This window comes from Bos indicus x Bos taurus, chromosome 13 (assembly GCF_003369695.1).
Source record: "Bos indicus x Bos taurus breed Angus x Brahman F1 hybrid chromosome 13, Bos_hybrid_MaternalHap_v2.0, whole genome shotgun sequence".
In the NCBI taxonomy this organism is placed as follows: domain Eukaryota; kingdom Metazoa; phylum Chordata; class Mammalia; order Artiodactyla; family Bovidae; genus Bos; species Bos indicus x Bos taurus.
The window spans coordinates 70,805,651-70,833,389 of NC_040088.1; the positions used below are offsets into that span (position 1 = coordinate 70,805,651).

Sequence of the window (27,739 nt, forward strand, 5' to 3'; positions counted from 1 at the left end):
GCGCTGCCATGAAGCGGATATGTTTCCAAAATACTTGATTTTGCCATTTCCCTGGACAGGCCCCCTGCTGTGGGGAAACTGGAGTAGGACAGCCAGGGCCCTGCTGTGGTCTCTGCTCCAAGGCAGCTGAGCTGGACTCAAGTCTTAGACTCACTGGGCTTCCCAGCTGGCACTAGTGGTAAAGAACCCGCCTGCCAATGCAGGAGACATGAAGAGTTGAGGGTTCAATCCCTGGGTCAGGAAGATCCCCTGGAGAAGGAAATGGCTACCCACTCCAGTATTCTTGCCTGGAGAATGAATCCCATGGACAGAGGAGCCTGGCGGGCTATGGTCCTTAGGGTCACAAAGAGCTGGACACAACTTACTGACTTAGCACGAGTGCTTAGATTCACTGCTGCTGTTCCTCCAGGCCTCAAGGAAGCTACCCTGTCAGTGCCACTGGCTAGAGGTTGTAAATCCCCAGGCTCCTCTGTGTAGACAGATCATAGCAATACAGACCAGTGACAGTTTCTTCAGACCCAGCTGATCCTGTGTAACAATGGAGATGCAGCCTTGGCGTAATTAACATGCCTCTTAACATATATACTATGAAGCATTACTCGGCCATTAAAAAGAACAAGGTGATGCCATTTGCAGGAACGTAGATGGACCTAGAGATAGTCGTACTGAGTGAAGTAAGACAAAGACATCGCGATCGCTTACATGTGGAATCTAAAAAAAAGTACAAACGGACTTACTTATGAAACAGAAATAGGGTCACAGATGTAGAAAGCAAACTAACAGTTACCAAGGGGGAAAGGAGGTGAGATAAAGTGGGAGATGGGGTTTGACATATACACACTTCTGTATATAAAGTAAGAACCTGCTATATGGCACAAGGAACTCTACTCATACTCTGTAATGGCCTGGATGGGAAAAGGATCTACAAAAGAGTGGACACGCGCGTAACTGATTCAGGCAGGAGACTGGAACAGGGACGGCCAAGCTCTTGGGCCCTTCCTGCCATTACTGCTGTCTCCTGCCCAACTGCAGAGCACGGTGCATACCCCCGCCCTCCAGCTCGGGCGGTGGAGGTGGTCAGTGTCCCCATCGTGACAAAAGCTGTGTTGCCAAGCTTCAGCTCTGATGCCACGGGTGTTATCTTCAGTCCTTGAGGAAGGCAGTGAGGGTGTGGCCTCTGGCCGCCAACCCAGGGCCGTTTCTGTTTCAGGGCTGAGATGTGCGCTGCTTTCTCTGTGCTTGAACTTCTCTGATCGTGAGCTTATCCCCGACGGCGGGTCTTGCAGCGCTTTGTCATTTGGGGTTTGGTGAATGAATGGTCTCTGGTGACATCCGTTGCTCCCTCTGTTGGCTACGATGCGTCATCATCATTCGTTAGGAGCGGTGCGGCTCAGTTCTCTGACTCTCTTCCTTCAAGTAGGTTGTTCCTCCCCTGAAATGCCCTTCACTCAAGTCCTGGGTGGCCTCAGGGTCCCTTCAGGATTGAGCCTGACCGTCGCTCCAGCTGAGATGTGTTCTGCACTTGCCCTTCCTTTGTGTCGGGCGTCTGTCTGAGTCCCCACGCCGCCTGTGGAAAACACCTGGTGTGTCTCTCTCTACCCTTACGTCAGACACTCTGTTGTGATGAGAACTCTTGTTTACCCGTTATTCCCACCATGTGACAGAGCGGAATGAAGTGAACGTGTGAGTTGTCTTAGCACCCTACTGAGGTGAATCTTTGACACCATTTCCTGTTACAGAGGAGGAATCTCCCTATATTATAATATTATATTATATTGAAACTTTAAACTGGAATGCCCCCTCCTTTGCAGGAACTTCCCTACTCCACTCAACAAGTTCTCCCAAAGTTCTTGGAATCATAAGACTTTGAGGAAGTGACATAACATTACAAGAATAACTCCTCCAAACCGTTTTGTTTTTTTTTTTTTTTTGTCTTCCTTGACATTTATATCCTGTACCTGATCAGGAATTTGAAACTCAAATGAACTGTTCGTGATAATGAGCCATTCCTAATACAGTCCTGATTGAACACCTCTCTCCAAGAAGGTCAAGGCGCTTTACATACAGTTATCACAGTTGGTTTCAGAACATCCCTGGACTAGGGTAACTACCTGTTTAGAATCACCTTGGTCTGACAATCCAGATCTCCATAAGGAGATCTCTCCTTCTCCTCTCTGGATCCAGGAGTTCAAGTTCAAACAAACCCAATTCAAGTCCAGAGTGGCCCCGGCTGTTTTATTGCTACCGGTGGTACATTCCTGAGCCTTCTGGATAGTCTTAGATCAGAATCAGGGTCAGTTCTCAGCAACAGCAGGAAAACCCAGAGTCAAGTCTTCACACAATACCCATAGTGGAGTTCTGTTGGTAAAGCGTGCTGGGAAGGCAGAGAGAGACTGCTTTTCCCCAAGGGGATACTGCTGGCGCCTCCAAGCGAGCGTCTCTCTGGCGCCTGCAGCTTCTCCTCGTAGGCTCAGGAGTCCAGACACCGTGTTCGGCATTTGTGGGGGAAGCCATGCAGTTTGTGGGAATTGGTCCTGGTTGAAGAGCAGGGAACTCTAGTTTCTGATCCCAGCTGTGTCATTAACCAGCTGTGTGTCCTTCGTGGAGTCCCTTGTTCCCTTCAGATGTTGAGAGTATTGAATGAGGTGATTCCCAGGGCCCTTGGCAGCTTTAGTCAAATGATTCTGTCCTTGCAGCTCCCAGATTTCCTCATCCAAGGCAATGGCACCCACGCCAGTACTCTTGCCTGGAAAATCCCATGGATGGAGGAGCCTGGTAGGCTGCAGTCCATGGGGTCGCGAAGAGTCGGACACAACTGAGCGACTTCCCTTTCACTTTTCACTTTCATGCATTGGAGGAGGAAATGGCAACCCACTCCAGTGTTCTTGCCTGGAGAATCCCAGGGACAGGGGAGCCTGGTGGGCTGCCATCTCTGGGGTCGCACAGAGTCGGACACGACTGAAGCGACTTAGCAGCAGCAGCAGCCCTCTGTGCACGTCGCTGATGGATCTGAGGGCTCACAGCACTCTCTGTACTGCTTTTCTGATCCTCGTCACCAGCTTTCTCCTTTAGTTACGTGCATGTCAGTCGCCATGTTGGGTTGGCAGTGTCTTGAAGGCGAGAGTCCTATTCATTGACTTTTTGTGTCCTGTGTGTAATGTTGGCGCTCTTATCTCTCCTGTAGCTTTAACCCGTGAAATTCATCTGAGTCATTTCAGCTCATTGACCTGTACAAGTGTTTCCTGTCTGGAAAGAGTCCACCCTCATCACCCACCAAGCCTCCTGTCTTCCTCCCTGCCGCCTCTTAGAACAAATCTCGAAGTAATTATCTGCATCTATCATATCAACCATTACCTTTCCTCTTACCCTCCCACCACCTGCAAGTTGGCATTCTGGCCCTCACTACCCTCACAGAAGCTGTTTTGATAAATTAAAAAAAAAAAATCCATATTGCCAGATGCAGAAGGACCATGGGGCACTTTGACGCAGCATCTAACAGCACTCGCTCTGACCACCACCTTGTTCTTGAAACTCCCTGCGTGGCGCCTGTGGGGCACGCGGTTCTGTCCCTGCTTCTCTGGTTGGCCCTTGCTCTGCCTCTGACGACTCGTCTTTCTGCTGTCCCTTGGTTCCGCCCTTGGTTGTCGTCTCCCTTCACTCACTTTCTTCTCTGGACAGTTTCAGCCACACCTGTGGCATCAGCCTGCTCCCAGAGCCGTCCTGACAGTCGAGACCCATGTTTCCAGCTTCACACCAAATGCAGGGCGTCCTGACCTGTGCCCCTCAGTCTCTGCCCACTGCCTCCCCGGCCAGCTTTCTCGTGTTTCCCCTGTTGAGGCAGTTACTTGTAGGGCACAGCATTGTGTACAGGACACAGAGGTGAAGTGAACAGGCCGGGGTCCCGCTGCACGTTCAGCTGTCCAGGCCTGGGCTTCTGCCACCACCAGCCAGTTCCCTCTGAGGTTCAGGCCTTCACCAGCTTCCGGGGACTGTTTGTAGTCAGTCGCCTCTGAACTGTCCCCCTCAACTCCTGAGTCTCCACCCTCCAACGCTGCAGCCAAAGGTGGCTTTTCGAGAAAGCAAATGGGATCTCATGGCTTTGCTGCTTAAACATTATATACCTGATCGCTGACTTTTAGGTGAAATTGCAATGCCTTAGCCTGTGAGATGGCACCCCACTCCAGTACTCTTGCCTGGCAAAGCCCATGGACGGAGGAGCCTGGTTGGCTGCAGTCCATGGGGTCGCTAGGAGTCGGACACAACTGAGCGACTTCACTTTCCCTTTTCACTTTCATACATTGGAGAAGGAAATGGCAACCCACTCCAGTGTTCTTGGCCTGGAGAATCCCAGGGACGGTGGAGCCTGGTGGGCCTCCGTCTCTGGGGTCGCACAGAGTCGGACATGACTGAAGCGACTTAGCAGCAGCAGCAGCAGCCTCCAAGATGGTCAGCAGCCTGGACACCAGCTGCCCCGGCACCCCTTCTCATGTGCCCCCGACACTGACACAGACACTCACACTGCACTGCCTCCAGGAGGGCCGGGCGCTTCCTTACCACCGTTTCTGTGTGTGGGACAGTCCACCGGCTGCCCCCCTCCTCTGCTGGCAAGTCTGCCAGCCTTTAGGACTCAAAGCAGACGGGCCCTTTGCCACAGCACCCCCACGGCTCTCACCAGGCAGAGTGAAGTGCCTGCTCCCCTGGACTCCCACAGCCCCTTTTCTGAAAAGACAAGTCTGCTTACTGACCCCTAAGCATTCCACTCTCATCCTGGTCTCTTCTCTACAAATTGAACGTATTAATGAGTGGAGTGGGAATACAAGTGGACCCCACACCTCAAGGCCTGTGTTCTGTGCGTAAGAGCATCTTGCCTTGGAGCGTAAACGAAGCAACTCTGAATTATTTAGCCTCTCATCCCCCGGTACTGCTCTCTCGTCCTCTTCCTCTAGTGTTTGGAAGACCCTGGCAGGCATTAGGTGCATGTGGTCTCGACCGCCCGATAATCACTTCCCATCATTTCGGTGCCAGAGCCAAGTAGCATTCCCCTTTCATTTAAATTAGATAAAACCCAGAGCTGTGGCTGGCAAGTGAGGGAAGTCCACTGGGGAAATTAAAGGTTCAGACAGAATGGGACCCATTATAATAAAAGCATTTGCACAGCCACTGATTCCATCTACCCCGTGGCGTCGACAGTCCTTGGGGTAGGATGAAATATGAAGCGAGAGAGCCTGTGAAAGTCATTTGAGGAATTTATTTTAATTGGAAACGGTGGCAGCTTTCTGTGCTTGGAGTCAACTCTGCAGATCACGCACAGGAGTGTGATTGGCATCATTTAAAGAGCATGGAGCATCTTGTTCCTCCAAGATGCAGGATCTTGGTCCCACGCTGTCTCAGGTGCTTCCTCCACCTACATGCGCACTGAATGGGATTGTCAGCCCCTCCCTCATCCTTTACTCCCTCCCTCTCGCCTTCTGTCCATTCTTTCACTGCCTTTGCATTCCTGTCTCATACTTCACGTTTAATAAAAATTAGATGATGACACCTAAATCAATCAATGGGTCAACCTGCAAATTACTCAGAACTCTAGAACCCAAGAAACAGCCATGCAGCAGACATAGAATGACCAGGAGAAAAGTGGACCATCTGTAATCATTTGTAGTAACACAAAATAACGATAGCTGTTTTTTCCTATGCCTCATTTGTTAAGCACATCACATGCGTCTTCTCTGATAATTCTCTCCAGCCCTACTGTATAGATGTCACCTCCATCTTACAGAAGAGGAGACTAAAGCTCAGAGGAGATGCTTGCCCAGGGTCACGCTGCTATAATGAACGGCAGGGCCAGAATCACCTGTCAGATCCTAGCAGAAACCACACTGAGTGGTAGAACCAGATTTTGAACTTGAACCTGACTGCAAAGCTCACGTGTTATGATACCGTGTCACAGAGCCCTGGGACTTAAAAGCATCCTGTTGCTGAACATCAAACACATGCTTGCATTTAATATATAATGGTTCCTGTTAACTGAGAGAGGTCTCGTTGTTATTTAAATGCCTTATGAAGGTATCCGTAGTCTTGTTGAGCAGCATGGGGTTCTGAGACTGTTGAACTGTTGTTCAGTCTGCCTTACCTTCTCACTTTTCTGTTTTTAGATGCATCATCCCATTCAGATGAAACCTGCAGATAGTGAAAAATCAAACGGTAGGTGGTGACCAATTGTCTCCTATTAATGTCTGTTTTCTTAAGCACAGAAGTGAGGCTGGTGGGGGGAGGGGTTGTGGGGAGGAGCTGGCTGTTTCTCTGGGGAAGGCAAAGAGATGTGCTCCAGGAGCTTCCATTGGGGTGGGCACCTCTGGAGAAACGTGAACTTCAGTCCCCCTCGCTCCTGTATCTGGTGTAAAGACCTGTGAAGATGCTACAAGTGGCGGTTTTCCGTGTCCCTCTGTTTGGGATGTGATTGGTATGGTGACCCTATGGCCTTTGGCTCTTGTCTATCTCCTCTGACAGCCGCACAGGCACCCAAGGGGGAGGGATGACCTTACACCAGGCAGAGAAGCCAGGTGAGGAGGGCCTCGCCCACCAGGACTTGGGCTGTCTTTTTTTCCCCCCTTTCCTTTGGTCCTCTGGCTTTGAGAGTGTCTGATTGCACTTTTCTCTAGGTTGTATCCATGCATTTGAATCTATATTCATTCAGAATTCAGTCTGCTGGTTAATAAACACACACTTAAGTGCAAAAATATATATATGTATGCATTTGATGACGTCCGTGGAATAATTGACTTGCCTCTCCATGACACCAGAGGGTTGATGGGCACATTTCTCTCTGGAGTTTCTGCTTCGACTTGTGCAGACTGTCTCTCCTCGTTTTATTCTTGGGATTGACTGAATGTGTGTTAGAGGAATCTCCTGCCTTCCTGGAGCTCAGCACCCCCATCCCACAAGACTGACACAATCAGCGTGGTTTCCGGCCTCCAGGCATCTCTGCACCTCATTAATTAGTCATGGGGCAGAAGCCACGCACTCGGAGATCCGCATATCTGCGTGTGTAAATTATGATGAGGCTCTGCCTCTCCACGAGGTGTGTTTTTGCTGATTGTAGTGCATCCCATTTTCTGGCCCCATCAACTGGAAAGTTCTGAAGGAAGTTCCCTGCCGTATGGGGATGCTGCAGGCACTGGGCTCGCCTGTTGGGGAGTAAACATTGGTGCTTCACCACCATCCTGAGCAGCCACACCCTTCTCTTCGGGTCTGATTCCTTTTCCTACAGTTCTTTATTGCAGCCGTGGTGTTGGGTGTCAGAGGGCCTAAAACCCACCACTGCTTTGTTTTGGGTCTTAGTCCACTCGCTTTGTCCTTTGTTTGACAATTCTTCGTCAGTTACTTACTCTGTGCCGGGCAGGTTGCCAGGGGCCGGGGCTGCAGCAGTGAATTTTTAAAAGCAGAAAAGGACACAAAAGACACTGTCCACTCCCTCCTGGAACTCGTGTCCGTTGTCACTGGTTTCAGTATCTGACAGTCATGGAGAGATTGGACTTTAATCTCATTCATAGAATAGGAATAAAGGTAACTGCCTCTCAGAGCTGATCTTTTTTCCTGGATATTTGGGCTAGTGCTGTAAGTGACTGAGCGCTTGCATAAAGTGGTGCCTGGTGTCCCCACCCCCACTCTTCCCTGGCCCTTAGGACCCTGCACCCCATGTGTCTGCCCAGGCAGAAGGCGGGCTCCCTGAGCCCACATGCTCCAGGTGGGCATGCCTGCAGTCCGTTCTTTTCCTCCTGGGAGAGGGGAGGGATGGAGCTGGTATTTGTGGGATGAATCAGCGAAGGTCATGCTGGAGTGTCCAGCCACCAGGAGATGCTCCCTGTCCTCTGGCTCCATAATCCTCCACACTGTCAGGACGCCAATCATGGGATCAGAGTCTGCAGAAGAGGCTTCATTTGAGCCTTAGGCCATCGTGATAAACCTGACAGAGAACTGAGTTAAAAACGTGAGACTTAAAATACCTGAAGAGTTGAACCAAGAGAAGGTTTCTTCTGCAGTTTCTGCTGGGCAGGTACAAACCGTGACTGTCCTCTGGACACTGAAGGTGGTGTCTGCTTGGGTCTGGAACCACAGCAACAGGATACAACTGCCAGGGACACACCCTATTTTGCACAGTCTCAGAAGCCAAGCAGGACTGGGTACTGTGTTACTAAGATGAGCAAATACCCAAAAATGCCAGGTCTCAAGCCCTCTTTCGAGGAGCCCGGACTTGACCCCTGACCCTGCACTTGTTGGCTGTGACCTTGGGCAAGTTCCTCTAACCTCACCCAGCCTCCACGTCTCCAGCTGTAAGAGGGGCTGTGGTCTTCTAGTCTGTGCTCTGCCTGTACGGCCCACCTGACGGCGTCATCCCGCGGTTGACATCTGCAGAACTTAGGGTCACACCTGGCGCGAGGCGAGCATCCACTCTGCTCCGCTGAGGACATTAACTCCAGCCCTCAGAGGCAGCTTCTCTGGTGCCTCCTGAGAGCAGAGGCCGGCCCTTCCAGCCCTGGGCTCTTCCTGCCAAAGCTTAGTTCTGAACACAGAAAGGAAAACCCACAAACCTTCTTTCTGGGCCGTCGGTCCCTTCGCTTGCAGATTGAACTTCATTTTCTGAATTTTCAGTTAAGAAACAAAAAGTCAAATAGTATAAAGGGACCGAAGGTGGCTTTTAAAGAGCTCTTCTTCACAGAGGCTCCCGCCTTGCATAGTCATGAGCAGACTTCAGGGTTCTCCTTGGACCTGAGTGGAAGAAGGAGAAAGGTATTATGTCCCAAAGCCAGGGATACAAGCTGCAGGCCTTTTCTGATGTCACATGGCATTTTTAACAGGTAAGCATAGTTTCTGAGAGGCTTCCCTGGTAGCTCAGCTGGTAAAGAATCTGCCTGCAATGCCAGAGACCCCAGTTCAGTTCCTGGTTAGGAAGATCCCCTGGAGAAGGGAATGGCTCCCCACTCCAGTACTCTTGCCTGGAGAATTCCATGGACAGAGGAGCCTGGCAGGCTGCAGTCCATGGGGTCACAGAGTCAGACACGACTGAGAGACTTTTACTTTAACTTTTTACTTTTTCATAGTTTCTGCAGCTCAGAGAGCATCAAGATTTCTTGGGCTCAGATGCTCAAAATAGCTCCTGTGGCTGTGAAAGAAGTATAATGAGCTGTAATTGCACTTTTTTTTTTTCTGAGTTTGCTGACATTTATGGATGGCACAAAGGACTCATCATAGTGAGACAGTTACTCTCTTCATTATCAGTGTGTTCAGATTTCTCCAACTTCATATTTGCTGAGCAAGATTCATCACAGATTCATTAGTGATGGACAAATGAACTCCAGAAAAGCAATCGCTCCTTTAAGCTTTTGTCCACTCAGGGATTCTGACAGAGGGAACCTCTGCTGAGCCCAGAAATGTGGTTTGTTATTCGGTTACTAAGTCATGTCTGACTCTATGATCCCATGGACTGTAGCCCGCCAGGCTCCTCTGTCCATGGGATTTCCCAGGCAAGAATCCTGGAGTGGGTTGACCTTTCATTGTCCAGGGATCTTCCCAACCCAGGGATCGCACCCAGGTCTCCTGCATTGCAGGCAGTTTCTTTACCACTGAGCCACCAGGCAGGGAAGCACCCCCCGCCTCCCCGCCCCCGCCAGAAATGTGAGTCTGCTCTTGTATGTTCCCTGCACTTGAGTGTTTTCTGGAACAAACCTGCGAGATCTCCACCCTTCCTGGAACCTGTGCTTCCGGTGGCTCTGGCGTCAGCTGTAGCCTCCAGCACATTTATGCAGACTCCCAGCGTTTCATCAGTATTTCACGTTCTTGCACTTCTACTGCGCCAGGCATCCAGAAAAAAGATCCTACTCTGGACCAGCAATAAAACATCAGGGACTTTGAGAAGAATGCACTGAACATATGCCCGGGTCTCAACAGCACCCACCTTTTGTGGCCCTTTTTCCCTTGCACCTAGTTGAGTGGGTGGTACAGGAAGAGCGTTTGAGGAGGCGTGGATTATTGCAGGGACCAGCCACACTCACACACACACACTCTTCTTCATTCTCTCTCCCATCAGAGGGCCTGTTTCCAGCTTTTAATCCTCCATCGCCATGTAGAAAAATCAACCAACTGTGCAGGATTGAAAGTTAAAGGCAGTTGCTGGGTCTCCAGTCAGTCCAGCAGTGGGCGATGAGGAAGTCGTGGTGGTCGCCTTTGGTTCTGGGCTTGGGGTCCCAGGGGCTGGAGCCGTGTGTGCTTGTGAGGTCACACTCCTAGCTTCAAGGATTCTTTTTTGATTCTGTGGACAGAATGTCAGGTTCATTTTGCTTTAACTTCCAGCCTCACGGCCTGTCAAGGGTCCCGAGAGCCTCGCATCCAGAAATGCCATGTAAGCCCCCATCTCTTTCCTCAAGGCCTCTGAAACCTCCAGTGACCGGGCATCCAGTTCCAGGCTTGTGAGAGCCAGTGTGAGGGGACACTGTCTGTCCAGGGAGGGTGCAGCCTGGAGAGATGGGGATCTGGGTCCCCTGCAGTCACTTGCTGATACACTTGGAAAGGAAGAAATCATTTTGAAATTCAAAGTAGACTCTGGGATTCAGAGGCCATAATTAAATGCCGTATGTTAGCACCAACACATTGGAAAGTTGTTAATGAATTCAGGCCGCCCCAAATACAGGTGCAACTTTGACAGGTTGTACACCAGGGTGTTAGCACAGACTTACGGTTGAGAGTGGGGGCACGTTAAAAATTAAGTTTCTAGTCCCTGAACTTAAAAAGTCCCCATGTACCTGTAATATTAACCTTCTCATTTACTCTGTGGAAGGGGAGCTGGCAGTGGTCGCTGCTGTGAATCCACTTTCAGCTTGGCCGCCAGCGTTCGTGGCCACCCTGACTGTGTAGCCCCTGGCGTATGAAGCATTTCCCCTCATTCATTCATTGGTTATCCTAAAGGAAGATGGACTTTTCCTCCAGAGGGCGAAGACGTTATCTTTTAAATCTTTTTTTTTTTTTTTTTTAGTTTCCCTAAAGCACTTAGCAGAACATTATGGATGTGGTAGGTTTATTTAAGCACCTGGCATTCTTGTGGATGGAAAAAAATTAGTGAGCTACGTAACTGCTTGGGAGTGCTTAGGCAAGGCCCAGCAGAAAATGCCTCTAACGTTGATGAAAAAGTTAAGTGAATTCAGGATGATTATGTTTATTTAACATGTCGACGGAACTGTTCGGCAGTCCTTAGAATGGGAATCTGAGGACTAAATTTCAGAAATAAATTTTCACTGGAAGATCCAGGCGAACTCAAGGAGAGGAAAGCTCGGTATTTGTAGTTAGTCCCATTTTGCCATTGCAGTAAACAAGGTCCAGCTGTTAAAACCACAGAGCAGCTTTGGCTCAAGAGATTGCTGCCATTCAGGTTCCTATATAGATGCACACACGTGGCAACACATACGCACATGTCCACTCACACATGCATACACACATGTGGCGACACACGTGTCCACTCGCATGTGCATACACACATGTGACGACACGTGTCCACTCGCACATGCACACACACATGTGGCGACACACGTGTCCACTCACATGCATACACACATGTGGCGACACACATGTCCACTCACACGTGCATACACGCATGTGGTGACACACGTGTCCACTCACACGTGCATACACACATGTGGCGACACACGTGTCCACTCGCACGTGCATACACACAGACGTGTCCACACACATACGTTACACACACATCCACACACAGGGCAGGAAGGTAGCACTTTCGGTAGCATGTGGGTGGTGCAGCTTTTCTTTTAAGCTGACACTTGTTGCTGAAAAAAGAGACAGTGACGTTTCCTCCCTCTGCTTGTGGGAGTTTACCCTCCACTGAGCCCAGGAAGTCAGGATTTCCTAAGTGGTTTCCTTTTTTTTTTAATATTCTTATAGAAAGAAATCACTTTTGAACTTCTCAGGAGCTTCACGTTTAGATGACTCTAGCATTCCCACCCCAACAAAGCTCAAACCCTGAGAACTATTTTGGTTAAATACCGTAATTATAGGTTTACCAGGGAAACCAAGGACCAACTGGGACTTTATCCTTTGCTTTTGTTTGAAAGAACCAAAACTGGATTCTTCTGGATAAGAAGAAATACAACAGAAATTAGTTTTTTACTCATCGAGATATCAGCCATAGCTTCCTGAGGGTGGGAAGGGGTCGGGATGGTTTCCCTCCTTCCCTAAGTTCCCCTCCCTCCTCGGTCCCATTTCCATCAGTCCCGTGTGTTCCCCTTCTGGTTTAGGGGAATGCCTCATGCTGTCAGGGTCCTCACACTGGAGCTCAGAAGCTCCCATTGGCAAGAAACCATCCTCTGTGGGATCTGATGCTTCTAGAAATGCTTGGATCCTTGGGCCAACCCAAGCCTCGACTTAACTGAGCTTCACCAGCTCCTACTAGGTGACCGGGACTCCACTTACTCTGACAGGAGAAAAAAGGATTTCTTAAATTAAAAAATCTTCATCTGCACAAAGCAACTGGGGTTCTCCACAGCCTCTGCCCAAGAATTAGAGCCTGTGATCCCTATTGCTTCCTCGACAAGGCTCAACAGGGTCAAGGGCCCTGGACCACTGGTGACCTCCCTCCCGCACTGAGCCCGTCTCTGCCCACCAAGCAGAAAGTCATACACATGATGCTTCAGTAAGGCTGCCTGCCTCTGCGCACCCCAAGGACCGGCCTTGTTCTGCCCTAACTCTGTGCCTTGTCTGGTTAATATGTGATGTCCCCAGCCCACTACCAGTCCATCCGGACCCTGCCAATGCTTCTTAGCTTCAATTCCACATCTAATATCAAGCCTTTCTCAAGCTCTGGAGCACAATTCATAGTTCACAGGGATTGTGGAATTGTGGTTTTCAGCCTGAATTCCTTGGAACCCTCTTTTCTCTTCATTGTCTTAGGAGCCACAACCAGTGTGGAAAGAGGGGCTGGTAGAAAGGGATTCTGAAGTCCACGAGCCTCCAAACCCAAGTGCTTCAGTTCTGTTCAGTTCAGTTGCTCAGTCGTGTCCGACTCTTTGCGACCCCATGAACCACAGCACACCAGGCCTCCCTGTCCATCACCAACTCCCGGGGTCCACCCAACCCATGTCCATCGAGTCAGTGATGCCATCCAACCATCTCATCCTCTGTCATCCCTTTCTCCTCCTGCCCTCAATCTTTCCCAGCATCAGGGTCTTTTCCAGTGAATCAGCTCTTTGCATCAGGTGGCCAAAGTATTGGAGTTTCAGCTTTAGCATCAGTCCTTCCAATGAATACCCAGGACTGATTTTCTTTAGGATTGAGTGGTTAGATCTCCTTTCAGTCCAAGGGACTCTCAAGAGTCTTCTCCAACACCACAGTTCAAAAGCATCAATTCTTTGGTGCTCAGCTTTCTTTATAGTCCAACTCTCACACCCATACATGACCACTGGAAAAACCATAGCCTTGACTAGACAGACCTTTGTTGGCAAAGAATTGTCTCTGCTTTTTAATATGCTGTCTAGGTTGGTCATAATTTTCCTTCCAAGGAGTGTCTTTTAATTTCATGGTAGGTGAACCATATAACCAGGCTGCCTTCTATCACTTGAGAGAGAGAGAAAGGAAAGAAAAGAAGAAAAAGAATGGAAACTTTCATTCTGTGGATGATAAGACTAAGGTTCAGGGAGGTCTGCTTAGCCCCCAAGGTTACCCATCGCCTTCCGGGCAGCCCTGGAGTGAGGACCAGGGTCCCCAAGTCACAGCACTGGCCTCCTCTTCTGGCCTCGTCTGCCTTCTCCAGACTCAGCAGAAACACAGTGGAGGGAGCGGAACCCCATGCTGGAGAGGGGAGTGGATCCTGGTCCAGGTCAGGCTTACCCACTTGTGGAAGGACCCCTGGCTGGACTCTTCCCCCTGCTGGGCCTCGGGCGTCTCTTTAGAGTCACACAACACATCTTTCAAGGCTGTTACTTACGGCCTGGGATTCTGTGACTGCAAGCTCTTAGCCCCTGAGCGCCACCCTGTCCAATGTAGCAGTCACATGCAGCTTTTAAATTAGAGAAAATTACGTCACAGGAAGAATTCACCTTCTCGCGCATACTGGCCAGCTTTCAGAGTGCTCAGTGGCCACAGGCGGCTTTAGCTACTGGGGTGGACGTCACAGACCGGACCTCCCCCTTCCTGCCGAGCTCTCCTGGGTGGCGTCGCTTCAGAGGAAACCAGTCTCTCTCCATTACATCAACAGATCGCCCGTCCCAGCTCCTGGAAGACACAGACCATGGAGTCTGACTTCAGTACCTGAAGCAATTGGCCCTGGCAAGTCTCAAATACACTCTTGCCAGTTAGAGGATAATGAGATACTTACTGTCCAGGGAAAGAGTAAGAGAAACAGGAATGAAAGCCAATTAAATTGCAATGACAAGATTATAATACAGATATAAAAGGATCCCTTAAGCTAGGACTTTCTGAAGTGCTGCTGTAGCTGGCCATTTTTTATTATTACTTTTTTTATTATTATTCTAAGAGATGAAGTGAAACATGGGAAATAAGCAAGCCTTCTCCCTGAGGGCTTCTAGGACGATCTTTGGCACTCTCCTACAGAAGGCTGTGTTGAAATCCATAATAGTCCTGCCTTTGAGACTGAGCATACCCTGTTACCCTGAGCTCAAGCACATTGGTTTAGGGGGAAAATCTCCTAGGTCATCAGGAATAAACCTTCCCTGATCTCTACCCACTGTCAGCTTCCAAGGTTAGAATTTGCACGTTGTTGCCCTGACACCCAAATGCATTTCTGTTCATCATGAATCCTGCGTCCCAGACTTCCCTGGTGGTTTAGTGGTTAAGACTGCGCTTCCACTTCAAGGGACACAGGTTCGATTCCTGGCCGGGGAACTAAGGTCTCCCATAAGATCCCACATGCTGTGTGCAGCCACAAAAAAAAAAAAAATTGTACCTCCAAATGGACAGAATATTGTTCCTTCCTTGTACTTTTTTTGTTGTTGATGCATTTCACCCTGAGACAGAGCCCACCCCCAACACGAGATTCTCAACTGCAGCCCCACTCACCTGACTGCAGTTGCCTTCGTCTTTAATCATAATGTGCAGACCACGTGTGCTGCCCAGGGTGGGGCTGTGTAGCCAGTGCTACGGACAGAAGGCCATTGCCCAGCCCCCTGGAGAAATTCTCATCCCTTCTCTCCTGTTCTCCTCTGGACCCCTGAGGACGAAGCTGTTTGAAATCGGGGAAGGAGAATGCTTTCTTCCGTCAGCGCTTTGTTAAAAGCTTTGTTGACCACTTTTTCACTCGGTTTCTGTTGTTTTTCCTTTCCTGACCATTCTCTTTCCCTGTCACTCAAGGTAGAAGAACATCTATCCCCCACCCGCAACCACAAAACAAAATTTGTGTCCCTAAATACCGCTATGCAAGGGTATCACTCAGCAGTTACCCAGAACTTTACCGTTTTAGTGAACATATTACTGTTTGCTTAAAAATGGGAGGGAAAGGACTTAAAAACAGCGTTCCATGTCCCTTGGAGATGTTTTGTTAGTGTACAAACTCCTGGCGTCGGAATAGGAGCTGAGACGCTGAGGAAGGGCCGGGTGGGAGGGCAGAGGTGGCCTGTGTGTGGCCTGGGCGTCTGAAGAGTTAGCCTCAGGGCCCGGTCGGAGGTGGTGATGAAGCGTTGCCTGCAAGGAGTAAGATGAAATGGCCCTGGCTCATTCATTATTTCTATCTCCTAGCCGTGGAAGACAGAAAATTGTTCATAGGAATGGTTTCGAAGAAATGTAACGAGAATGATATCCGGGTGATGTTTTCTCCGTTTGGCCAGATAGAAGAATGCCGGATCCTCCGGGGGCCCGACGGGCTGAGCCGAGGTGAGTGTGCCGTCTGCAGCGTCTCTGCCCTTCCGCACTAATTGGAGCCCCGCGTCCCAGCCAAGGTAGATGCAGCCCCGCGCACGGCCGGAGGTCGCCCCGAGACACGCCCCACGGGACGAACTTAGCCAGCCCGAACTTTTCACCGTGACGGGAGTGATCACCTCTTATTTCTTGAGTCGAGAAGGTCCTGGTGCCAGCATATTAGCTCAGGTTATCACTGTCAGACAGGAGGCCTCAGGCCGCCCTGTCATTACACATCGCTTTTCAGTCTCAGATTAGAGGAGATTGGGGACGGGTTGGGGAGAGACTTGGCGGGTGAGAGAGAATGTGTGCCGCTTGCATCTTAGTTTTCTGACTTTCCGCCTGTTCCTGGAAGAGGTGTTGAGGGTGTGGGTATCTAAACAGAGAAATAAAGCAAGAAAAAAAATTGCCCTGCATAGCATAGAGCAGATACAGACTCGAGTAACCCAGCCTGTCTCAGGGTGTTAGGGTTTTAGAGCAAGGAGCAAACCTCCTGGAGTCCTACACATAGAGAGTCCATTAAGTGACAGAGAAATGAATTCATCCAGAAGATTGCAGGTTCTTTGTCACCAGGATAGAGGCAAAGGCTGGGCTTTCCAGCACTGATGAAAACCAGCATTTTCGCCAACAGCGATGCAAGGTGGTTGGAGATGACTGTTCTGTTTCCACACTTACCTCCCCCTTTGACAAGGCCATACGCCTCCTTCCTTAAACCACTCATAAGGCTTGTCACCAGGTCCCAGTCATCTAAGTCCCCTGAGTCAGCTCAGCGAGGCCCTCGGGAAGCCATGCATGTAAAACACGTTTGTCCATTCTCATAAGAAAGCTGTTTTTGCAACACATAGAGGATTTCATTCAATTAGTGGAGTTTCCAAGGCAGGTTCCACAAGGATAATTAGAAGCGTCTCTCGGGTCCCCATCTCTGGTTCCTAGGACTGCACTGCCTGCCTCTGTCCTGAACCCTGTGTTGAAAGAAAAGTTTGGGCCTTGAGTATCAAGGCCCTAGTGTTCACCAACCTCCCTAGTCTTACCTAAACTCTCCACCCTGAGAAGAAGAACATGTGTTCTTTAGACTTGTAGACATAAAACTTCACGATGTCAGCTGCTCGAAGGCACAGGGAACAAAAGCTTTCCACCTGCCTCCACCCCCAGAGCCCCAAAACAAAGGGAGTGTTGAGAAAAACTATGGGAGGAGGAGGAATAACTCTAGTCTTGTGATCCCTACATTTCTTTCTGAAGGTGGCTTTAAAAAAGAGAGAGAGACGAGGAGGAGGAGGCCTGGAAATGACGCTTAGCGCTCCCTGAAAAGATGGGAGTATAAAAGCTGAGCAAGACACCATGTCAAGTGGGGTCCCTGTGTAGCAGACCCAGTGCCTTGAGCTCATCTGTCACTTAGCACCTGTGCCTCCACCAGCATCACCCCAGCTGGCTCCCTGTGCTGGGGACCCGGATGGCCTCGCAAGCAGAAGGCTGCCAGGTTTGCATCCTGGATCCCTCTGCAGCACCCCAGCAGCCCCCACGCCAGGAGAGCTGATCATCACATCAGATCATCCAGTCCCGCTGCAGCCGGGAGAGGCAGATAGGCACACAGTCTGGGAGGGCAGATGCCTGGGGGAGATACAGCATGGCTGAATTAAATAGGCAAGAAAGATGAGAGTATTTTTGTGAACCCTTTTCTACTGCCAGTTTAGTCCTAAGAACCACCATTCTCCCCCATTACGATTCTCAGGCACGTTTCCGTGTTACTTTGCGTTTTTCATTTGCTCAGGTATACAGCATGGACGAGGAACAGACAGTCGTAGTGAACTGTATAGTGCCTTGGAGGTCGATGGCCCTGGGGTCCGGACCTAGAACTTCTCCAGAGAAACTCATGGGGTGCTGTCCACTCCTCTTCCTGTCTCTGTCCTCAGTTTTCCCAAAAGATGGCAGCAGTCAAAATATGTGCCCTTTTTGAATAGGGCATGGTTAGCTTCCACATTTTTATTATCTTCTTCTTTTTTTGGCCGCACTGCAGCTTGCAGGATCTTAGTTCCCCAATCAGAAATCGAACCTGGTCCCTTGGCAGTGAAAGCGTGGGGTCCTAACCGCTGAACCGCCAGGGAGTGCTCCTACGTTTTTGTAGAAGCAGACCATTCATAGGGTGTCATGGAGGCCTCGACTACGAAGTAGGCATGCTGGACTTCTGTTCTCCCCCTACTGATTTATGAACTGAGTCTCTGACTCAATTTCTCCACCTCTCCAGTGGGGGCAGTGATGGGAACAGCACTGGTGTCTAGAGATCCTCAAGCATATGGTAGATGCTTCTGCAGTTGAGATTTTAAAGCAGCCAAAACTTTCACAGAAAAGAGCACCAAGACACCGTACTTGAGGAGAGACGTTGGCCAGTTCAACCTGCCATTCGGTTGATGAACCAGCACTTGGCACCAGAAGCAGCCTGTTTCTGAAACAAGTTACACTTTCTTCAATATTTTATGCAAATACTGGTTTAATATAAAGAGTAGACTCCTCTTCCTTGCCCCCCCTTTTTTCCAACAGAAAAGTAATTTCTGAATTTCTAGAAAACTGATGAGAATCCCCTATGGCAAAAAGAAAATACTCATTTATAGTCATTTGTTCTGAAATATAAAGACGGACAGTGGTGCATTTTTCAATTAGCAATACCCAGGGACTCCTGGGTACTGGGGACTGCTCCTAAATCAGTGTATTTGTTGAAAGAACAATTCTCTTTCATGCTACTATTTTGCTTTCATTAATGAATTGCAGTTTTCAATCAAATATTAATAAGTATCTCCCATCAGCAGCACTCGCGAGCAGGAACACTCAGCATTTCTGGTCTCCATGCCTGTTGCTGGCTCAGCTGTTTATAGAATAAATAAAAACGAAATGAAATGAGAGATTGGCTGCTCTGAAAAGCACCTTTTAATACTAAACCAGGGTATAAACTAGTCAGTAGAAAAGGATTTAAGTCAAACCACATGATTATGATAGGGGAGAGATGCCCTTGAGTCGTGCACATTTCCAGTTAGTAGCCCTGGGTCTCCAATAGGTGTCCAATGTCTTTCCTCCTCTACTGCCATGTCAGTAGTTGACATTCCTACCTGGCAGGTGTTACGCTGAGGTTCCTCCAGGCTTGTTGATTCAGTATCCCTGCCCTACGTGAGAGTAGCTGCCAGAACTCACACTTATCAAGTCCTACAATACTTTCAGTTAGAATCACTGTTTAAAAAAGAAAAAATCATGACTTCCATATAGGCAGGAAAGACTGTTTTAAAGGCCCCATAGTTATTCACTGGCACCCAGATCTGTGCCGTGTTTTGAGACAGGACCTCCCATGCTGCCCTGTCCCCCAGGGAAACTGTCGTGTCTGCACGTGGACAGCACCTGCCAGGCTTGTTGAAATGACCCAACAGACGTCAGGACTCTGCTCACTTTACACCGTGTGCCCACATCTGAACATGCATCTTCTCCTCTGGGGGCAGTAACCCATTCTGCCATTTTGGAAAACCTGGTTTGAAATGCTTTTCAGCCCCTCATGAGATATCAGATCTTTCTGCAATGGCAGATCTGCCTCTCAGGGCCCCCACGTGAGCCTTCACTGAGAAGCAGGCCAGATTCCACAAGCCCACCCATGGCAGGCCGAACAAGACGTCTGCTGTTAGAAGCACAGCCTCAGACTGCTCCACCAACACATCTCCTGGACAGTGTAACCTGAGCATGTCCGTTTCCTAAAATACAAACGTTCTCACCTGCAATCCCACGGTCAGATTGAATGACTTGGGTACGATCTGCCGGGCTTGCTACACCCTGGCAACGGAATATCTAACTCAGAGACAATGAAGGGGTTGATTTGGTTCTTCTTTCCCATGAACTGCAGTCAGATCTTCACTGCCATTTAAGGTAACTTTCTGCTTGTTTAAGAATATTCCAGCTGTGTTTATGATGTTCCAACATTCTCCTGCCAAAACCCTTGACAAAGGAATTGGCGATACTTTCAGGGATGTTGGTGAGCACAGTCAGGATGCAGCCATTATGTCCTCATTTGTTTTTATTATATCTGATCTGAAATGTGGGGTAGGCTTTTGACTTTTAAAACATGTACAGGGAGAGGACTCAGTTTTGATCATGACATTTTAGTCATGTCCACGTAGTGCCCAAGCATTCAGATACATGGGAACCTGTGCCAAAGGCCTCCTGGGTTATTAGCTGCATCTTGTCATCCTACCCAGGTGGCTCAGTGGTAAAGAATCCACCTGCCAATGCGGGAGATGCAAGAGATGTGGGTTCACTCCCTGGGTCAGGAAGATCTGCTGGAGTAGGAAATGGCAACCCACTCCAGTATTCTTGCCTGGAGAATTCCATGGACAGAGGAGCCTGGCGGGTACAGTCCACAGGGTCACAGAGTCAGACGTGACTGACTGAGCACGCAGTCATCCTATTCTGGATACTCTTCCAGTCTCATCTCAGGGGTGAGATTTTGCCAACTCTGAAATCCTAGCCTTCCCTCAATCTCGGGAGCCATGAATGAATGATCTCTCCATGCCAGTTTTAAATAAACAAACCTGACCTTGGGGTTGTGCATCATAGTATTAATTCTGATGCTCCAGTGTTTTACTCATGGAGTAGTTTAAATCCTGCTCAGAAGATACAGAGAAGAAAACTGGCTGTGTTAAGATCTTCCTACAGCTGAAGAGGAATTTATAAACAGGTTTTCCATAAGCTGACATCTTCTCATGCCATACAAGTTATCTTAAATTATACTTCCTTCAGTTGAAATAAAGTGGCTGTTGCTGCTCTTTCAAAGAAGCAGCAGAAAACAAGAGGCCTTGGCATCATTTTATGTGCTTTTATAAGTGCTAGTGCCTCTGCTTTTTTCCTTCCTTTCTTCTCTCTCACTCTCTTTTTGGTACACAGCAAGAATTCATCTAGTTCTCTCAAAATTCCTTTGCACCCTAGAGAAAAGGTAGAACACCTGAGATAAGACATCCTTTCAATTGAAATGACAAGTTAATAGACGGGGACCAAAACCCACTCGGCGACAGGGCTCTGTGCTCCCCTTAGATCCTGTCTGTAGGAGGAAATCACTCTGAGAAACCTTTCCCCAGTCAATCATTCATCTATTCCAGTGGCAGGAAGACAGCCTCACCGTCATAAGAGAAATCCAACTCCTTTCTTTTCTATTAGCAATCTCTGACACTCTGAAAGTGGAGACAATAAATAGTGGCAAGGTAAATTACAGGTTGGATACATTTACAGATGGAATTTTTGCCTTTATTTATTTATTTTTTGCTATTATGTATTTGGAAGCTTTAAGATATATAGGCTGTCTTACCCGTCCTACCACCACCACCAAAAGTAGCTTCATTATCTTGGTACCAGTATTTTTTCCCCAAAATCTTAAGTTCTCTTGCATTTTGCCAGCTGTGCGACAGCCTAGAACAGTTGAGGGCTGACCCTGTAAAATCAGAGCACTTGTCCTGTTGAGACCCAGTGGACTCCACTGTACCCAGAAGCTCACTTGTAGAAAGAGAAGGGGGACAGTGCACCTAAGACATTTCTGTCCAGTGGAAAGTCATCTGATTGCCTTGTGGAAGAAGGCGCCATCCCATCTTGACCGTAGGCACTCGAGTGACCCTGTGTTAGTGAAAAGCCGCAGATGTGAGGGCTCACTCCAAAGCCAGTGGCTTCAGTGGTGCTGAAAACAAAATGAATCTAGTCACAGGACTACCCACACCCTCCTGTTTTAGAGACGTGGCAAAGGCTAACAAGCTACCAGCCCGTGGAACATCTGGTTCTGAAGTTGCTTGACTTTATCCAGAGCAGCAAACAGACACGTGCTCCCCTTTTATAAATGACACGGTCGTTTTTCTCCCTTAAGTAACTGAGCACAGCACAGAACGTGAAACTTGACAGAGCCCCTAGAAGACAGGTTTCCTCTCACTGCACTGCTGCCGACAGAATTAAAAGGTTAAGGAAGTCATCAGATTTGTCAGATCATTTTTTGGGAGGGGATGAGGACTGTATAATTAGAGGCATCAGTCAAGCTTTTAATTGCAGGTTTCATAGAGCAAAGGGCAATGAATGGTTCAAGTTTATAGAGAGATCACTTCATTGTTCTCTTGCTAGAGTTTTCTTTTGAGACCTGTTAATTGCTAGATCTTTCTCCTGAAGTTAACAAAAGTTCGCTTGCTCTGAAACTGTAGTAAATGCATATACTGTGCCTTATTGATTTTTGTTGACATTTTACATGTTTTTTTTATGCATTCTGAACCTCCGCTTGGACACTCAGTTTGGCACGTGCCCCCAAATAATAAAAGCAAAGTGAATGAAACAGAGTTAGCCCATGGTTTCAGATCTGCCTCCATTAGATGATTTCCTGTGCCTCTCCTGCAGTCTCCAGATAAGAAAGAAAAGTCTCCCGGTCTTATTTCCCCTGCTAATAGTGTCAGTGATAATCACAGTCTTCAAGAGATATTACTTTGAAACGGATGGTGAATTTGGGACTCTCTCATCTTGGAGCTGAGTACATTTCAGTATGGAGCCAGCAGAGGTCCCGCCGTAGGTCTCTCACGGCATTACACACATCATCTCATCTAGATGCCTTAGAGGAGGCCACCCAGCTGCTTCTGTTGATGACAGAAACCACAGCCAGTATAGATAGAGGCACCACACTCAAACAGCGTCACCAGCTGCTGTAACGTCGGAAGAACTAAGAAATCGCGTGGCATTCTTAGTGAGCTAGACTGCAGGCTTCATTAGGACAGCTTAACGTAGAGGTGAATGAGATGAACCTCCCATGTACTAAGAGTTTTTGTGTATTAAAACTTACAGCATGATGCAAAAAAAAAAAAAAAATGCATTGACTTTTTTTCATGACTGGATGTTGTTGTGCTTTGGGGGTGTGGGCAGGCATTGCTTTCTCTTATTGCTGTTGGATGAAAAAGTGCTAATACAGTATTGACTTGATAATCTCACCAGGTACACATGCAGAGCAAACAGAGAAAATGTATTCGATGGCCCCCACAGTGACTCCCATGCACCGAGCCATGCGCTGGTTGTTGAGATGTAGAGTTTTCTGCTTGGCTTCTTGGCCATAGAGGCACCCATCTCATGCAGTGGGTGCCAGAATTCCACTTTTGTGCACTCACTCTGAGATGACAGGCTTTGGCCCCTCAGTGTTTAGATCTGCTTCATTTGCAAATCTTTTTAAGTAGCAATAATAATAATGTTTTGAGGCAATTGAGTGGAACACTAAATTATTCTCTGATACCTAAGTTCAAACTGTGCAAGGCTAAAGAAGCTGAAAATCAATGCACTTTTAAAGTCATTAGAGATCATAAGTGAAATAGTCTGCATTGCTTTAGCTAAGCTTTTAGTGTGCTGTGGTATTATTATAAAATCAGCCTGAATCTGCATTAATTTCACAGTCTTTTTCTCTGAGAAGCCCAAGGGTGCCTGATAAATAAAATGTAAATTTTAGAAGGCAGTGTTTTTATTAGTGGAAAGGGCAGTGAGCCATGTAGTTGGAGCGGTGACCTGCATGGTAGCTGACACTGCTACAAGGAGTCCTATGGATGCTAGTTATTTTACAGCCGGAAAAAAAAAGAAAAGAAAAAATAGCCAAGGAGGGTTCAGTGGGCCTCAGGGGAGGCATTCAGAGAAATGTGCCTTGTCTTGTGTATGTTCCACTTGAGGTCCAGTCTCTGATGGAAACCGCAAGTTGCAACTTTCAGAAGTCATGAAGATTTGATACAAATAACAAATCCAATGCAAATGTTTACATTTTACTTTATATGCACTGTTGAATATTCCCAGAGTAATGGCGCATTTGTTAATAGGGGGTTTGTTTTTGTTCATCATTAACAGTTAGTAAGTAGTTTGTACAGGATTTGGGTATATTTATTTGCATTTAAGTAACATGAATGTGTATTTATACATATATCTAAATTTTAAACCACCCAGAAAAGATGAAGTATATTTATTTGCTGACATTTCAAGCTATTGGAATCTCTTTGCTAATTTGCCCTGGGTGTGAGGATTTTATTATTGGCTGCTTAAAAATCAAGGCTCCCATTTGAAATATAGAACCAGAATGGGTGGATGCCCTCCGTCAAGATAGTCAGCCAAGGAGAAAATGTAAAATTGCAACTCGGTATTTTAGAAAATGCAAAGTAGGTCTTGCGCATTTCAAACCTGTGGCTAAAAAAACTTAAAAATTAAAAAAAAAAAAAAAGAGTACCCAGCCTCCTTTCCCTGGACTGCATTCTAAAAATAAACAAACTAATCCATCAGTAAATCTCTCTGCTTTGGTCAGATTAGCAAGTCAGCACTGGAAGTAAAAAAAGCAACATGAGATTCAAACCAAAGAGAGAAGTTGTTGAGTTTCTGTACTACTGAGAACAGTGTCGTCCTGTGGCAGTTCTCGTAGACTGTGTTGGTTTAACAAGCGTCCCAACCTTTTGTCTTGTTGTTTTTGTCTTTCCTGCTCCCTGTCCCCTTGTTTCCCACAGGCTGTGCGTTTGTCACGTTTTCAACAAGGGCAATGGCACAGAATGCAATCAAAGCCATGCACCAGTCTCAGACCATGGAGGTACCGTATCATCTGCCCGCTCTTCGTCTTCTTTGTGCAAATGCTGGGGGGTGGAAGGCGACTCTCTCCTGTGTGGGTTGTGCACATGACAATCGCAGATGGAAACTTGCACCACCTTTCTCTCCATCCATGCATACTCCGCCTCCCTTACTCTCTCTCCCCCCGCCCCCCTTTCTTGTCCCTCCCGCTCGCTCTCCTCTCTGAGTTTCTCCCCTAATGACTGGAAACACACCTAGTAAAACCTTCCACTTGCTCTGCATTCTTTGCTGAGCCTTCTGTGGCGGTGGCCCAGGTCCTGCCGTGTCAAGTTCATGATGCCATTTAACCCCGGGCATCTCTGTGCCCCTCGGGGAACAAGTCCATTGGCCAGCCGCCAGGGTGGGATGGGTTGAACGCTAACAGCCCCCGTTCCAAATTGCAGTGGGCCCCGTGCTCAGTCACAGCGTTCTTTCATTTCTTTTTGTCTTCTTTTTAAATGTGAGGTCAAGTGACCTTTAATCAAGACAAACAGAATTGTTTTGGCATCAGCAGTGTCGGAGAAAGTTAAGACTTCTCCTACAAGATGGAACCAGCGCAAATGTTCATGTATGAGAGCCACCCACCCCCAAAATTAGATTTGCCCCCTTGCTAAAAAAAAAAAAACAGTAACCAAGAAACTCGAAGGCTCCAATGTGATCTCCTAGCGAGAGACACAGTGGCTTTGGGGGAAGAGAAATACGCTGGCATGGGCCCACAAATGTAGACGACGGCTCTGTCCTTTGAGTCTGTGATTCGGGTCATGGCCTTTCAGGATTTTGCACAAAAGCATTCCAAGAGTGATATGCAGTTCCTTACTCTGTATTGTCTGATAGAATCCTTTGGGAGTGCATGTTCTGCTGTATCATGTGAACTGTATCTTTGTGTATGGGTGATCTTTTCTGGAGGTGGCTTTGTACTATTACCTCAAGTTATGTTTTTCATCTTTTGAAAGAAAAAAAGAATTTTTTTTTTTTTTCAGTTTTATTTAACGTGCCAAAAGTTCTCTATTGTTTGAGCTTCTTTTTTGCCTCCACTTTTGCGGGGGGTTTTAATTTTTTTGGTGTTCGGTTTTTTTGTTTTCTTTTTTTTGGCCATGCTGCATCTCCCGAAGCATGCCGGGAGCTCAGTGATCTTTCTGGGTCTTGTTCTGTGGGCAGACTTTTTCTAGGGAGCAGAAGGGTGGGTGGAAGTGTGGGGGACGAGAGTGTGCATGGCATTGTCATTCAGTGTTTACTCTACTTTTCTGAGTTTTGATAGCATTGCAAAGCCTATTGTCTTTTTCAGACTTCCTTTTGACTTCAGTATTCCTAACATACCTTATATAATCACTGTGTTTTCCTTTCAGTGCAATGCATTTTTAAGGCACTCACACCCCCCTACGTGAAGGCAAGCTCAGGTGAAAGTCGGCCACAATAAGAGAGAATTAGCAGGATTTGAAATATCTAGGAATCCAGTCTCAAACAACAAGCAGTTACACATGTGATCATGTGTTTGTTCCCCTCCCACCCTCGTCCCCCGCCCTTCTCTTACCTTGGGCAGCTCCACTGCGGTGGATCAGCCTGGTTTCCAGCTGCAGATCAGCCTGGAAATGAAAACAAAAGGACTGTTAAGAAAAAGAAAGTCTTGATATACATGTGTTTTACTCTTAAACATTTTTATTTCCTGTGATGGAGTGATCTGTTCCTGATGGGTCTCACCTTAGATTATTTTTTTCACCCCAGCTATTTCAGCCCTGTTGGAAACACTTGCCGCCCCAGTACCCTCACCCAGGGCTCCCGACCCGAATGGGAGGACTGTGTTCTGTACGTCCCTACGGACGGAGAACACGAGAAAATACAGCAGAACTGGGTATGAACCCAAACCAAAAAAATAACAGGCTCTCAGAAGGAAAAGAATTTGCTATAGAGAATGGGGCGTATTTATTCTTCAGAAGTCGTTGATCCTTTGTTAATATCACTCTTATCAGAAATCAGATCTGATGCACTTGTTTTTAAATATGGACATCCATGCTTAATCAGAGAGGCCCTTAGACACTTAAATTTATTGTTTAATTCAAAAATATTGACATTTAAATGGAAGATTATTATGCAGTCTCATTAGAGTTGTATAACTGAAGTTTGTTTTCTTTTTTTTTTTAATTAATCGCATTATTTTTAGGACTCTGGCTCACATCTTCAACCAAGATGTATGATCTAAGAGATACGAATTCAAAATGACGTGACTGTTAAAGTTTAACTGAACATATTCTTTAAAGAAAAAGAAGTCATTAATTTTATATGGTACCTTGATTTTTCCCACCTTCCTCCGATCTCTGCCCACCCTCTTTTTCCCTTTCATAATTTATACAAGTCATTTTTTGAGCTATAATCATTGGCCTGATTTTCTGCTTTTATATCATTTTCTGGTATTTAAGGAAGAAAAAAAGTCAACCATAAGAGAACTGTTAGGAGGAGATGCTATAATTTGTTACAGAATGAATTTGATAGAATAACAACCCTTTCCATGCAAAACCCTTGCTCTCTGTAATTTCCATCTTCAGAGTGGTTTTGCTCTCTTTAAAATGATGAAGCACTAAAATACAGAGCAGACAAAGAAAAATAGAGTAGAGATTTTTTTTTCCTAATGGTTACTTTTATTTAGTTTATTGACTCTTAACATCCTGGGTTGTGACTGTGACCCCCAGAGCTGAAGATCAATCCACTGGAGGTTCAACAGCCCGTCAACCTCACTTTTCCCACATTTTGGGGGTTAATAACGGGCATGATTGCCTCATCTATGCATAGCTCCATCCCCAGGAACTACCCAAGGTGACAAGAAAAAAAATGCAACTTTGTTTTCTAAGAGAAAGAAAAATTAACCCAAAGGGAAGGGGAAAGCTCATTTAAATAGGAATATTAAATTTCTGACAGAAGAGAGAGGTCTGTTATCATGCTGAGTTTCAATAAAAGTTTGTTGTTTTTTTTTTAATCACTTGGGTAGAATTAACTTCTTTTTTCTCAGCAAAATTTCACAGCTTTAATTGTGATGGAATGTGTAGTAAGCTGTATGGAGAGGGAAACCAATTGGTTTCCACTGAGTGTTTACCAAGTGGCGAATGTTGAAAAGTGATCTTAAAAGGAAGTCCTCCTGCCTGGGGTGTTAGGCCCTTACTTTCCCTAAGGACCACCTCCATCTCAAAGATGCTGGTCCTGTTATATAACCTATGGCCATTTCTCACTCACTACCCCT

The 27,739-nt window shown here is 47.3% G+C and overlaps 1 protein-coding gene across 19 annotated transcripts in view; it reads left to right on the forward strand.

The window, feature by feature from the left end:
* CELF2 (CUGBP Elav-like family member 2) overlaps nt 1-27,739 on the forward strand; it is an 884,302-nt gene that overhangs the window by 805,089 nt on the left and 51,474 nt on the right. For all 19 annotated transcript variants that reach the window (XM_027560192.1, XM_027560188.1, XM_027560184.1 and 16 more), the window contains 3 exons: nt 6,150-6,198; nt 15,748-15,882; nt 24,414-24,493. In XM_027560192.1, coding sequence (XP_027415993.1) covers nt 6,150-6,198; nt 15,748-15,882; nt 24,414-24,493 — 264 coding nt within the window. The remainder of the gene's footprint in view (nt 1-6,149; nt 6,199-15,747; nt 15,883-24,413; nt 24,494-27,739) is intronic.